The sequence below is a fragment of the Calidris pugnax genome, unplaced genomic scaffold (assembly GCF_001431845.1).
Source record: "Calidris pugnax isolate Ruff unplaced genomic scaffold, ASM143184v1 scaffold71, whole genome shotgun sequence".
NCBI lineage: Eukaryota > Metazoa > Chordata > Aves > Charadriiformes > Scolopacidae > Calidris > Calidris pugnax.
The window spans coordinates 3,565,900-3,579,471 of record NW_015090882.1 but is presented as its reverse complement, the minus strand read 5'-3'; the positions used below and the strand labels follow the sequence as shown (position 1 = coordinate 3,579,471).

The following is a 13,572-nucleotide window of genomic DNA, read 5'->3' as shown; positions in this document are numbered from 1 at the left end:
ATATTCTAGTAGCAGCAGATGTGTTTGGAAAAAGGATTCAATGACCTGTGACACCAGCTCCCAGTCTTTACTGAATTTAGCCAATCTAGGAGCACGCAAGGCCAAGTTACCTAATACATTTGCTTTTCAGTATTGTTCCTAAATAGAGCTTTGCTTTTTCTATGGGGAGATCCCAACATCTCCAGGCGTCCCAACGTTCCCATGCTTGGAAGCTGTACACATGGACTTCCTTGCTCCTACAACCTAAACTATCACCCTCCTTGTTCCTGCCTTAGGTTTGCGTGCACACAGTCTCTAAAAGCTTATTGAAACATGAATTACAAATGAAAATAGTTGGTCTTAAAACCAGATCAGCTGAAGTGGTGGTCATGGGTTTCAAAGCACTTGGTGACAACAGTATGTTTAGATGGTGCCGTTCCTGCCTTTCCCAGTATGATTTGTTCTGTGCCATGGCTTACCTTCTGGTTTAGCTCTCTGTAGGATCATGCTGTGAACCAGGTTAGGAGAGTAATAAAAATAAACAGTCTATTTGGACTTACATCTTTTTAAGCTGGGGCAGGGATGCGGGAGAGATGGAGAGATTTCAAGATGTATCTGAAAACTCTGACCATGTATTCTTCACCTCTCCAGGTCCTCACTTCTCACTAGCTGAGGTGTGCCTCACAGCTGAGGTACCAGAAACAGCCCCTCAAACGCAAAGAGGACTAATGTCACTTGGAGAGAAATGCTGACTAAACATCTCTCCAGACTGGCAGTTCAGTTCTGCTTACACACAGCTATTTAAAGTTTTTAGAACAAGGGGAAGGGGGAAAGGAATGAACATGATCTGTGCAATTATGTTTAGATCTATAATCATTGCTAGGGCAGAGTTCATTACATTTCTGCAGGTGTCCTTACTGTCAGCAAGCCTTGTTTAAAGTGTCTGGATGCTACCATGACATGAATGGTAGCACTGGTGAGGCCACACCTCAGTATTGTGTCCAGTTTTGGGCACCTCAATCCAAGAGAGATCTGGAGGTGCTGGAGCGGGTGCAGAGGAGGGCAACGAAGCTGGTGAGGGGGCTGGAAAACAAATCGTATGAGGAGCGGCTGAAGGAGCTGGGGCTGTTTAGTTTGAGGAAGAGGAGGCTGAGGGGAGACCTCATCACTCTCTACAACTACGTGAAAGGACACTGTAGAGAGGTTGGTGCTGGTCTCTTCTCACAGGTAATTAGTGACAGAACAAGAGGGAATGGCTTCAAGCTCCAACAGGGGAGGTTTAGACTGAACATTAGGAAGGAATTTTTCACAGAAAGAGTGGTCGGGCATTGGAACAGGCTGCCCAGGGAGGGGGTGGAGTCACCATCCCTGGATGTGTTTAAGGGACGTTTAGATGCGGTGTTGGGGGATATGGTGTAGGGGAGAACTTTGTAGAGTAGGGGAGATGGTTGGACTCAACGATCCCCAGGGTCTCTTCCAACCTAGACAATTCTATGATTCTATGAATAAATGAAATTCCTGCATTCCCCAAGCCTGATTTTGCCATGTTATGTGGTACCTGTATCCACAGGTTCCTGTCCGGAGACATCGAGAAGTCAAGAAGCTACTGGCAGCTGTGTGTTGTTGTGGCCTGGCCACTAGCTTCATGTTTTGTGTTCTTCCTTTATTGCAGCAATTCAGCTTTGTCTCCCTGCCCACGGATGTCCTGGAAATAGAAGTTAAAGACAAATTTGCAAAGAGCCGACCGATCATCAAGCGCTTCCTGGGAAAACTCTCTATGCCAGTGCAACGCCTCTTGGAGAGACATGCCATAGGGTAAATTCACTGCTTATGCTGCTTTCTGTTGTTTAATGAGCATGCTGCTGTTTTGAAGTCCCCGGGGATATATCATTGTAGTGATATAATGATATTGAGGGGAGTTATTAAACTGACAGTTGTCTGATGAATGATGTTGGTCTTAATTAGAATTTATAGGACTACGGGCCAGAGAAAGAGTTCCCTCTGTAACTCTGCCCATTGCATTTTGAAAAGTGAGAGCTGGCATTTAGAAAGAAAACTGTTTTGGTATCATGGCTGCGAATCTGGAGAGTGCAATATTTTCAATTTGAATATTCTTTTAATGTTATCAACAGGCTGTTTTTCATGTTCCAGGGAATTACCTATGAGCTAAAATCATGCCAGATCTGTTCCTTCTCCCTTTAATTTCTGGACAGTGGAAATATTATTTAAAAAAAAAAAAACCATATGTGGCTTGTTGTAACTAAACTTTTATGACCCTACCCTGCTGCCAAGGAATAACCAGTTCACTTGAGCTCACCAGCCCTGCCCTGCTTCCCCTTTGCATGAAAGTCCTGGGAAGGTATATGCTGTCAAAGTAACACATAGCAATTTGAGGAAGATGGATAGTATTTGGAAAAAGCCAAACAGTTGGCTCTAAACTTTTAAGGTTCAGACCTCGAGGAGCAGGGAAAGAAGGAGTCATCTCCTGAGGAGAGCATACGCAATGCAGTTTCCAAGAAGGCGTTTCTGAAAATTGGATCTCAATTCAGCAGAACAGCAGGAAGCTGAGCTTGTTGGAAGTGGTTTTGAACAGCTGGTCCAGAAACTGGCTGAGATATTGACAGCTGAACCTCCCAGAAGGGACTAAGCTACCTCCCTGTTTCTCAAGTAGGGAAGATGGAGTAGCTTCTTAGAAACCAGATGGAAAAGAACAGCTTGGGGAAGGTAGAGCCCTATAACTGATACCATTGGCTTCCTTCTGTACGAGAAGATTTCTCACCATCTTCTGATTGTATCTTCCTATTTTACTTCCCTGTTGTAAACACCCTATATCTAAGGATATACTTTGGCAAGAGCAGGGCCTCCAACCTGCACCTAGATCTGGCTTAGTTTTAATACCATAGTGGCTTTTAAATCTCGGGCAAGCTCGATGAGAGGTACACATACACACAAGTTAAGGAAGATCATACACAAATCTTGAGATTGTCTCATTTTTATGAGTTTCTGATGCATGTGAAACTACCCTAGCAAATATACTGGGCCCAACTGGAAGTGAAATAATGTTTCTTCAAAAGATGTATAAATATTACTATTCAGTTGAACCCTTTACACTCAACAAAAATGCTTTGCAAACATTGATTCAGCCTCATTTTGGGCAGCTGGGAAGTTAATCTCTTCTATAGTTTCATTCTGTTCTGAGGGGTGGATGAAGTGTGGCAAAGGGAGGGACCTGCACAAGGACAGAATGGAGTCATTGATCAACCTTGTCAGGAAGGTGTTCTCCTGGTATTTCAGCTTCATAGAGGTAAGAGGGGTGGAAAGAGATGAAGAGCAGTCGTTCAGCCAGTTTGAAAAAAGAAGGTGGTAAGCGGGGACTGGCCTGTACAGGATTTGGAAAGAAAGGCCAGGAAAGCTGAATTTTATGCAGAAGGTGAAGGGAAGGAGATACAGAAATACGAGACCCTACAGAAGGGTAGATACGGTCAGATGAGCAGGGAAGTGAAGTCTTGTTACAATAGCTGAAGTGGGAGTTGTTTGCTTCCCATGTCAATATTTTTCATCCCCATATTGCAGAAGTTCCATTCCCACCGTTCTCTCTCTATATATACATACGTGCTCGTGTATACCAGAAGCCTGTCTGACTCACTGACTCAGCTCTTCCATTGTAATTGAAGACATTGTCCTCTCCTTCTCTGCCATTCGTTCTCTTGTATGCAAGTCAACATGCCCTCATGGCTGGGTTAAATAGCCTTTGAAAGCCATTCTGTATTTTTGTAGGACGCAGCAGCTTTATCTATGCACAGTAGACATAGGGTAGGTTATAGTCTATTGTGACAATGTTTGTTTTCTTTCAGGGACAGGGTTGTAAGCTACACTCTGGGTCGCAGGCTTCCTACAGATCATGTCAGTGGCCAGCTGCAGTTCCGATTTGAGATAACTTCTTCCATCCATCCAGGTAATTCTCAGTCTTAACCCATCATTTACCTAGATTTTTTTTTTTTTTTTTTTGCTTTGCATTCTTTCTCCTCAGAGTTTGTTCCTGGCTGCTCTGGGACTTTAGGTGCAGCCATGAGCAAAGGAAAATAAAGTCCCCCATCACAGGATGTATTGTGAGTCACAACTTCTTCCCTGTTTCCCCTTAGCTTAGAGCCACTGGTGTCTTGTATCCCCCTGTTCTTGGCTGCTTTTAATATTTGGCCACTGGTGTCTTGTATCCCCCTGTTCTTGGCTGCTTTGAATATTTGGCCACATCCCTGGGAGAGAAGAGGGTAGAAAACTCAAGCCTCATCGGCTGCTCTATCCCTTGTCCTGGGGAAGTGCTTCATGGGCTCTTATCTGTAGAGTCATCTGCATTTGAGCACTTCATAAGTAAAAACGGAGTATATAATAGTAAATATGATTATAATCTTTCTCATTTTGATTATTTTTAATAAAAAAAAGTAAACAAAAAAATAGTTCAGTGTTCCCCTCCTTCCCTCCCTTTTGGTTTGGTTTTGGTTCACGTTCTCTTGCAGTTACGAGGAAGTCACTGTCATGATGGTGTAAGTTCAAACCTTGGTTTTCATGTCAAAGTCTAAATAGAATTCCTCAGGGACTTTTTGCCTCTGTGGTGGTGCCCTCTCAGGCACTCTTTGCCAAGCCAACAGCAGGTGCATTCATGGTTGGAAATCATGACCTGCCCCTTGCTGGAAAGCCCTGACTTCTGTCTTTTGACCATTTGGATGGCATGAGAGAGCCCAGGTTGTCTGGCATCTGGGAGGAGGTGGTACAGATGAGGATCACATTGAAAGGTGTTTGAGGAAAAGTTTCCACCTTTCAGGGGTGTGAAAATTAGTTTTTTAAGTTTTCCATTGTGGAGTTCTGTCAGCTTCAGTGTTAACGAGAAAAATGTCATTAAAAGCTCAGGAAAGGCTTCCTTGTCATTTCCCTGTTATTCCTTTGGTTCCTGTTGGCTCAAAGAGGAGTTTCAAGAAGGTGTTACCTTCAGGTTATGTTGCAAGGAGGCAAGGTGCTACATACAGATTACCACCATGAGTAAGCCCCATGATTGTTAAATCCACTGTACAAAGACTGCCTATCAAAAAAAAAAACCCCAAAAACGGTGTTTCTTGATAGTTGTTCAGTTGCCCACTCATTTTGCACTGTAATTTATGCTTTTAATTTTCTCAGATTGCTGTGGGTGCCTGTGCCCCCACAGCCAAGCTTCTGGTTCCATCAACACTTCTCATTAAAGGAGTAAGTAATTTCTTTTCCTGTCTCGTACAGATGATGAAGAGGTCTCCATTAGTGCAGATCCTGAGCCAGCTGACCTCCAGGAAAGCCCTGTGAACAACCCCACGGAGGAAAGCCTCGGTGAGCCTCCATGCATCAACACAGTGACCTCAGAAAGTACAGCTCCAGAACAGCTAAATGGATACGGTGTGAACAGTGTCGATAGCCCAGGGGCTGTCAAACCACCTGGGGAAGTCAACCAGAACAGCTTAAATGAAGAGCTAGCAGGAGATGGGGAGGTTGATGCGGTGCCAGTTCCTGAGCCCTTGGAATCCATCCCAGGAGAAGTGCTGCCTTCTTTGAGTGCTACGGACCTCACGGAGCAGCTGGCTCTGCTGGCTTGCATGTCTCCTCCTGAGACTGAAGTTAGGGAAAATAACAAAGTCAATTCTGGTACTCAGGCAGATGGTGGAGTCTTGACCAGCGTAGAAACATTAGATATTGATGAGGTGAGTGCAGATGCGCATGCTGGCAAGGACCTAGAGAAGAGTCAGGAAGAAGAAGGGGCTTCAGCCCAGGAGGAGGAAGACAACAAGCTACAACTGAGGACCACAGCAAAGAGGAAAAACAGGCCGTGCTCCCTGCCCGTGTCTGAACTTGAAACGGTCATAGCTTCAGCTTGCGGTGAGCCAGAGACCCCTCGCACGCACTACATACGGATCCACAACCTGCTCCACAGCCTCCCCTCGGCACAGATGAGCAGCGATGGGGAAGAAGAGCAAGATGGTGGCAACGGCGGGGAGAACGATGAGGAGTCCACAGTCAAGGAGGCGTTGGAGAAGGAGGTGGTTAGTGAGAGCGAGACAGTGGCAGCGGAGCCTCCTCTGGAAAACGAGGCTGAAGAGAACTTCAGCCAGTGCACGGTGCCTCCTGGGACCTTGGATGAGCAACTCTCTGACTTAAATGATGGGCTGTTGGATGGGGAACACCCAAGGACAGGAAGCGAGAGCGAGTCGAGCTCCAGGCCCAATGGTGACAATGAATGCGATGCGTGTGACACCTCTTGCTACAGCCCCTCTTGCTACAGCACTTCCTGCTACAGTACCTCCTGCTACAGCACTTCTTGCTACAGCACCTCCTGTTACGACAGTAACAACCGCTTCTCCAGCCATACCCGCTTCTCCTCCGTCGACAGTGCAAAGATTTCTGAGAGCACGGTCTTCTCCTCACAGGATGATGAGGAGGAGGAGAACAGTGCTTTTGAGTCAGTGCCAGATTCAGTACAGAGCCCTGAGCTGGACAGGGAGCAAGTGGATGGCTCCTCCCAGTGGCCAGATGAACTAGTAGCTCATGGTGGGAATCCACAAAGAGCCACAGAGGGTCTAGACACCCCAATAGCAGGTCCAAGCAGCAGAAGAGAAGGTTAGATCCTGAGAATCGATGCGCTGAGCAACCCCGATTATCTCGATGTCGCAGAAGGCATCAGATAATCGAGGTTTCAGATAGCTCACGGTTTATTTCTTGCCAATCTGGGGGCTGTGAGCTGGGCCAGGTATCACGGAGGGTTGGATAATTGAGCCTGTCCATAAAAATCCCAGCAAAACCAGAGAAATCAGATGGGGATCTGTATATATGGATTCCTGTAGATATATATGCACGTCCTGGTTTGGGCTGGGCTGGCCACTAAAACCAGGAGAGTGCATCATTATAAAATCGAGATTAGCTCCTGTAGTTCTGTGGCAGATGAGCATTATCACATCCACCAACTCATTCTTTATTTCCTGGGATTGTTCCATTTCACCTATCCGATGTGCTGCCATGTCTCTGATAGTCACCCAGAGCTTGTGCTTGTCAAGGGGCAGATATGCTGATTTACGCCAGCTAAAGATCTGGGCCAGTGTCCCTCTGTGAGTGGTAGCCACGCACAGTTCATAAGCGTGGAGAACCCAGTTTCCTAGCCCTGTTTGTTCCAATTCCCCAGGTATCAAACAAACGTACCTCAGATTTCACAAGACCATAGGGCAACTCAACAGAGATTTTTTTTTTTTTTTCCTTAGGTGCTTTGAAAATTTATTGAACGTAATTCTCATCTCTTTATCCTATTCTAGAGATAAAACATACTTAAGAAAGAACTTTTTTTTTTGGTCTTTGTAATTTAGGTACTCTTTTTTCCCTATCCCTCCAAACCATTACATTAAATTCTTCCCTTTGGTAACTTATTTTATGTCATATGGAGTTAGGTGAAGGGCGGGTTTGATCACTCATCTTTTCTTAAGCTTAGTGTCATTTTTCTCCAGCTAAAGAAGTCAAGGCCCCAGCAGCAGCTAAGGAGTATGCAGCAAGGTCAATAGGTAGCTATTGCATTCCCAAATCCTGGGTCATCCCTCTCCCTCTCTAAGTGACACCAAATTAAAAAGGCACCAAAAGGATAATGTTTGGGGATCACTGGGAAACCCCAACCAAAGCATCCTGCTATCTTTTCCTTCTCCATTCCCAATTTATTTACCCTCACCTTCCACTGGCACAGACCTTGCTCCAGCAGAAAGAGAGGTGTGAGGGTGGCCCTACCTGCTGGACTGTGTAAAGACTTAGTAGGCAGCTGGGTGCAGGCAACTGTTCGCTCGGCGGAGCAGAATCTGCCCCAAAGAATTAAATCCTCAGAGGTGCTTAGAAGTATAGAAACCCCCAGTCTCCTTCTTTGCTGGCGAGGGTCTTTGTGTGTGGACAACATTCACGTGCGAGTATATCTATGGGGGGGTGTGTGTGAGAGAGACCACGTTTAAAGATTTGATGGTTGTTTTGGAGTGGGGAGTGTGGGGGGAGAGGGATTCTTCTGCGTATGGGTTCATACAGCTCCAACACCGTGCCCCTTGAGCACACACTGCTCAAGGGTAGTGGAGAGAGGGTATGTCTGAAGGGCAGCCCGGCTCTTAGCGCCCTTCTGATGCCACCGGGGGTGCCTGGGGGTTTCTTCATGACTTGGCAGCTCTTAAAAACACAAGTAGATGTGGTCACCTCCAGCCACTCCGGGTGACTGGTGCTACCGGGCTTCCGCTGGCTTGGCGTAACTCTCTTGACTAGGGGCAAGTCAATTATGGTGAGGTAAGTAAAGAAAAAAAAAAAAAAGGAAAATTAAAAGATGGATGATCTGGTGGTCGGTGCTACACCACCTGTAGCACAGCTTTTAAGGCTGTGAGAGATGGGCTTTTTCAGCACTGAGTAATGACTTGTGTAACTCTGCTGTCTGTTCAAAACAAGCCGGAGATGCAGCCGTGAGCTACGCCTGTACACGAGGGCTCTAATGAAGATATTTAACGGGCCATACGGTATCATCAGAGCACCTAGAATAGGGAGGATTTTTTTTCTAAGTGATTTTTCTCACTTCTGGATGGTGTGAGATTTTTATCTAGACACCCCAATAGCAGGTCCAAGCAGCAGAAGAGAAGGTTAGATCCTGAGAATCGATGCGCTGAGCAACCCCGATTATCTCGATGTCGCAGAAGGCATCAGATAATCGAGGTTTCAGATAGCTCACGGTTTATTTCTTGCCAATCTGGGGGCTGTGAGCTGGGCCAGGTATCACGGAGGGTTGGATAATTGAGCCTGTCCATAAAAATCCCAGCAAAACCAGAGAAATCAGATGGGGATCTGTATATATGGATTCCTGTAGATATATATGCACGTCCTGGTTTGGGCTGGGCTGGCCACTAAAACCAGGAGAGTGCATCATTATAAAATCGAGATTAGCTCCTGTAGTTCTGTGGCAGATGAGCATTATCACATCCACCAACTCATTCTTTATTTCCTGGGATTGTTCCATTTCACCTATCCGATGTGCTGCCATGTCTCTGATAGTCACCCAGAGCTTGTGCTTGTCAAGGGGCAGATATGCTGATTTACGCCAGCTAAAGATCTGGGCCAGTGTCCCTCTGTGAGTGGTAGCCACGCACAGTTCATAAGCGTGGAGAACCCAGTTTCCTAGCCCTGTTTGTTCCAATTCCCCAGGTATCAAACAAACGTACCTCAGATTTCACAAGACCATAGGGCAACTCAACAGAGATTTTTTTTTTTTTTCCTTAGGTGCTTTGAAAATTTATTGAACGTAATTCTCATCTCTTTATCCTATTCTAGAGATAAAACATACTTAAGAAAGAACTTTTTTTTTTGGTCTTTGTAATTTAGGTACGCTTTTTTCCCTATCCCTCCAAACCATTACATTAAATTCTTCCCTTTGGTAACTTATTTTATGTCATATGGAGTTAGGTGAAGGGCGGGTTTGATCACTCATCTTTTCTTAAGCTTAGTGTCATTTTTCTCCAGCTAAAGAAGTCAAGGCCCCAGCAGCAGCTAAGGAGTATGCAGCAAGGTCAATAGGTAGCTATTGCATTCCCAAATCCTGGGTCATCCCTCTCCCTCTCTAAGTGACACCAAATTAAAAAGGCACCAAAAGGATAATGTTTGGGGATCACTGGGAAACCCCAACCAAAGCATCCTGCTATCTTTTCCTTCTCCATTCCCAATTTATTTACCCTCACCTTCCACTGGCACAGACCTTGCTCCAGCAGAAAGAGAGGTGTGAGGGTGGCCCTACCTGCTGGACTGTGTAAAGACTTAGTAGGCAGCTGGGTGCAGGCAACTGTTCGCTCGGCGGAGCAGAATCTGCCCCAAAGAATTAAATCCTCAGAGGTGCTTAGAAGTATAGAAACCCCCAGTTTCCTTCTTTGCTGGCGAGGGTCTTTGTGTGTGGACAACATTCACGTGCGAGTATATCTATGGGGGGGTGTGTGTGAGAGAGACCACGTTTAAAGATTTGATGGTTGTTTTGGAGTGGGGAGTGTGGGGGGAGAGGGATTCTTCTGCGTATGGGTTCATACAGCTCCAACACCGTGCCCCTTGAGCACACACTGCTCAAGGGTAGTGGAGAGAGGGTATGTCTGAAGGGCAGCCCGGCTCTTAGCGCCCTTCTGATGCCACCGGGGGTGCCTGGGGGTTTCTTCATGACTTGGCAGCTCTTAAAAACACAAGTAGATGTGGTCACCTCCAGCCACTCCGGGTGACTGGTGCTACCGGGCTTCCGCTGGCTTGGCGTAACTCTCTTGACTAGGGGCAAGTCAATTATGGTGAGGTAAGTAAAGAAAAAAAAAAAAAAGGAAAATTAAAAGATGGATGATCTGGTGGTCGGTGCTACACCACCTGTAGCACAGCTTCTAAGGCTGTGAGAGATGGGCCTTTTTAGCACTGAGTAATGACTTGTGTAACTCTGCTGTCTGTTCAAAACAAGCCGGAGATGCAGCCGTGAGCTACGCCTGTACACGAGGGCTCTAATGAAGATATTTAACGGGCCATACGGTATCATCAGAGCACCTAGAATAGGGAGGATTTTTTTTCTAAGCGATTTTTCTCCCTTCTGGATGGTGTGGGTTTTTTTTTTTTTTTTACGGCTTTATACAAAATTGGCTTCTGCCTTCTAGCTGTTGACTGTTTAAAGCAAAAACATACTTTTTTGGCTAATGTCTTTTTTTTACATTTGATAGTTACATGCTTGGTTTTTTTACAAAATACTCAGGCTATTAAGATTCTGGTATTAAAGACAGGTAAAACAGCCAGCACAGAGTGAGCTTGGCTGAGCTGGATGGTCTGATTTTTCATTTTTAAATATCTTTGTGTAATTTTCTGGTGACGTTGAAGACAGGTAAAACAGCCAGCACAGAGTGAGTTGGCTTAGCTGAATGGTCTGATTTTTCATTTTGAAGTATCTTTGTGTAATTTTCTGGTGATGTTTGAAATACTAAGTATATTTTTGCCAAAAGCTGCATCTTTCTGATGCGTGTAAATGTTACATTTATGCAATTCAGATTGTTAACAGGCCCACCTGGGTAGTGAAAAACTGTTACCATACAATATGAAAATGTCTCCATTAGTAGGATAAGTTGTCCTGGTTTCTAAGGTTTTAAGGACAGAGCAAGAAGGAATCTTAATTCTGGAATCTGTGAAGTTTTAACGTGCGGGTTCCTTATTCTCACAGTTACGTCCAAGAGAAGGAATGCTTTTTCATCCCTACACTATAACTTCTTAGTTTCTTAAAGGATTCTATAAACATTGACTGGATCTTAAGTTACTTGTTCCTTTCAAGAGAACAGGAGTTTGGACATTTGCTTAGTTTCATTTATTTCGTATTTGGATATATAGACATATATGCAATGTTAGCATTTAAAAACTTCCTCTGCGCTGTCTGCTGTGTGTCTCTCCTTCTACTTTCCCTCTTCTGTACCTCAGGTCTTTCTTCTTTATCTCGGATCCTGACTATGTCTCACTATCTTTTGTCCTCCTCTTCTTCCACCTGTCTCTACCTGTTTCTGGTCCTTCTCTCATTTTCCCTCCTTCCACCCAAGATGGACTCTTTGAATTTTGAAAAATACCTATAGAAGGGGATGGTTCTTCTGCTTTGCAGGGACTGCAAAATCCTGCTATTCCTGTCCACTTATACAGCCATTGATCTTTTGGAAAAGCAGAGAAAGACTCAAGGCAGCTTTCAGCCTCGTATTCCATGGATGGGATGAATTGAAAGTTGGAACCGGGATTTTGCACGTTCCTGCCAATTTCTGCAGAAGCTTGAGTTTGGTTGTACATGCACAGTATTTCTCAGAGATCAAGCCTGATTCTTCTCTCGCTTACACTTGTGTGTCTATGAGTCCAGAATCTGGCCCATAATAGTTTAGTGTTGACTCGAACCCGAGGTCAGAGCCTTGACTGCATTATTTTAACAATTCTTTGGCATATGAGTTGTTATTAAAAGAGTGCCTGCGAGTAGGAATAACCAGAGCTGCTAGTACACCAGACTAACGTGTTAAAAAAATAATCACTTGTTTTACAGAAGCACATTTTTTTAACCACATTGTGAAAACAGTGAATGACTGTCAATGTCTTGAATATCTCGTCCGTAGGTGATTGTCCTTTACTCCATAATTCTCAGCCAGTCAGCCAGCTTCCTTCTCTGAGGCCTGACCATCATCACTACCCAACTATCGATGAGCCTCTTCCACCAAGTAAGCTTTAGTTTTTTAACTTGTTGCATTTTTCAGCTTTTCCTGTTAACTCAAACAGTGTAGAGGTCAGTATGTCTTTCTAAATAACCCCCTCTGTTCTGTATATACGTTCCCCAGAACCCAAGCGATACGCCCTTTTGTTTCCCTTATTTGATCCTGACTTCAAGTGTTGTCATGTTGTTTTGGACAAGCTCCATAACCTCCCTCTGCCTTGGTCCCTCTTCTTCCTTAGTTGCCATGAAATGAAAATAATACTTCCCTGTTTCCACTCGTTTGGACTGGGATGAGTGGGTATCTGACAGGCGTGCCAGAAACCTTGCTATAAAGCTTCCTGGGTGATGGATCAGGAAAGTACTCTGATTTTTCTACACCGTTGGTCTCCAGGTTTTCCATTACCAACTTCAAAGATGATTTGGGGTGGCAATCCCTGTGGTCTGTCAGCTCTGCTTGCAGGTCGGGCAGGAACCCTTTCACAGTCAGGATGCTCCTGGGACGGGCAGGTCCGAATCTGAGCAAAACCAGCAGAAGCTGGAAAAAGGCAGCTTATTTAGAGTCGTCTTGTTGTGCTGTCGTTGGATTTGATAATCACTGGATTTTATGTTCATTGTGGACTGTGCAGGCGCCTGCGGTTGTGTTGGATGAAAACGAGAGGGTCCTAAGTAGTGTGATTGATTAGCAGGCTGATAATAGGGGATATTTACCACGGAATCAAGGGCTGGAGGTGTTTTCACCACGTGTCTCTGCAGCCTTTCCCGTGTGTATTCCTGGAGGATTACCCTGGGTTTTGCATTGGCGTTAGGCGCCCAGCAGAGCGCACTCTGTGCCCTGCGACGTGCTGCTCCACACCTAAAATGTGTGGGGCCTCAGAAAAACAGCCAGGCACATAAACAAAACACTCTTTTTTTTTATTTTTTTTTCACAAAGCCCAAGTAGGGAACACACTTATTTGGCCTACGGTGCCCTTGACAAATCATTCCTCATTTACCAACCATGCTGTGGGTATTCCCTAAGCCCAAAATAACCCCGATGGTGGCGTCAGCTGCACAGTAGCATGAATGATTCAAATGCCTTTAGCCCAGTGAAGCCTTATTCGAGTCCCACTGTGGCTTGCCAGTGAATGATGAAATGGGAACGGTTACCTCTGTAACAGGCAAATATTTCTCTTCCTCCCACTCTTCCCTCAACACTTGGTGAGCAGAGCACATTCCCCATTAGATCACTTAATGATAGGACACCGACACCAGCTCAGGTAAACAAAACACACTGTGAGCCTGTTCCCTATTCTTCCATCACCTAGTCAATACATTTGTCTTCTTTCTTATCCTCAAAAGGCAAA

The 13,572-nt window shown here is 45.1% G+C and overlaps 1 protein-coding gene across 1 annotated transcript in view; it reads left to right on the top strand.

The window, feature by feature from the left end:
* The window catches only part of HECW1 (HECT, C2 and WW domain containing E3 ubiquitin protein ligase 1), a 217,796-nt gene that overhangs the window by 168,157 nt on the left and 36,067 nt on the right, over positions 1 to 13,572 (top strand). The window contains exons 8-11 of the mRNA XM_014946961.1: positions 1,652 to 1,794; positions 3,834 to 3,934; positions 5,245 to 6,612; positions 12,135 to 12,236. Of these exons, the coding sequence (XP_014802447.1) occupies positions 1,652 to 1,794; positions 3,834 to 3,934; positions 5,245 to 6,612; positions 12,135 to 12,236 (1,714 nt within the window). The remainder of the gene's footprint in view (positions 1 to 1,651; positions 1,795 to 3,833; positions 3,935 to 5,244; positions 6,613 to 12,134; positions 12,237 to 13,572) is intronic.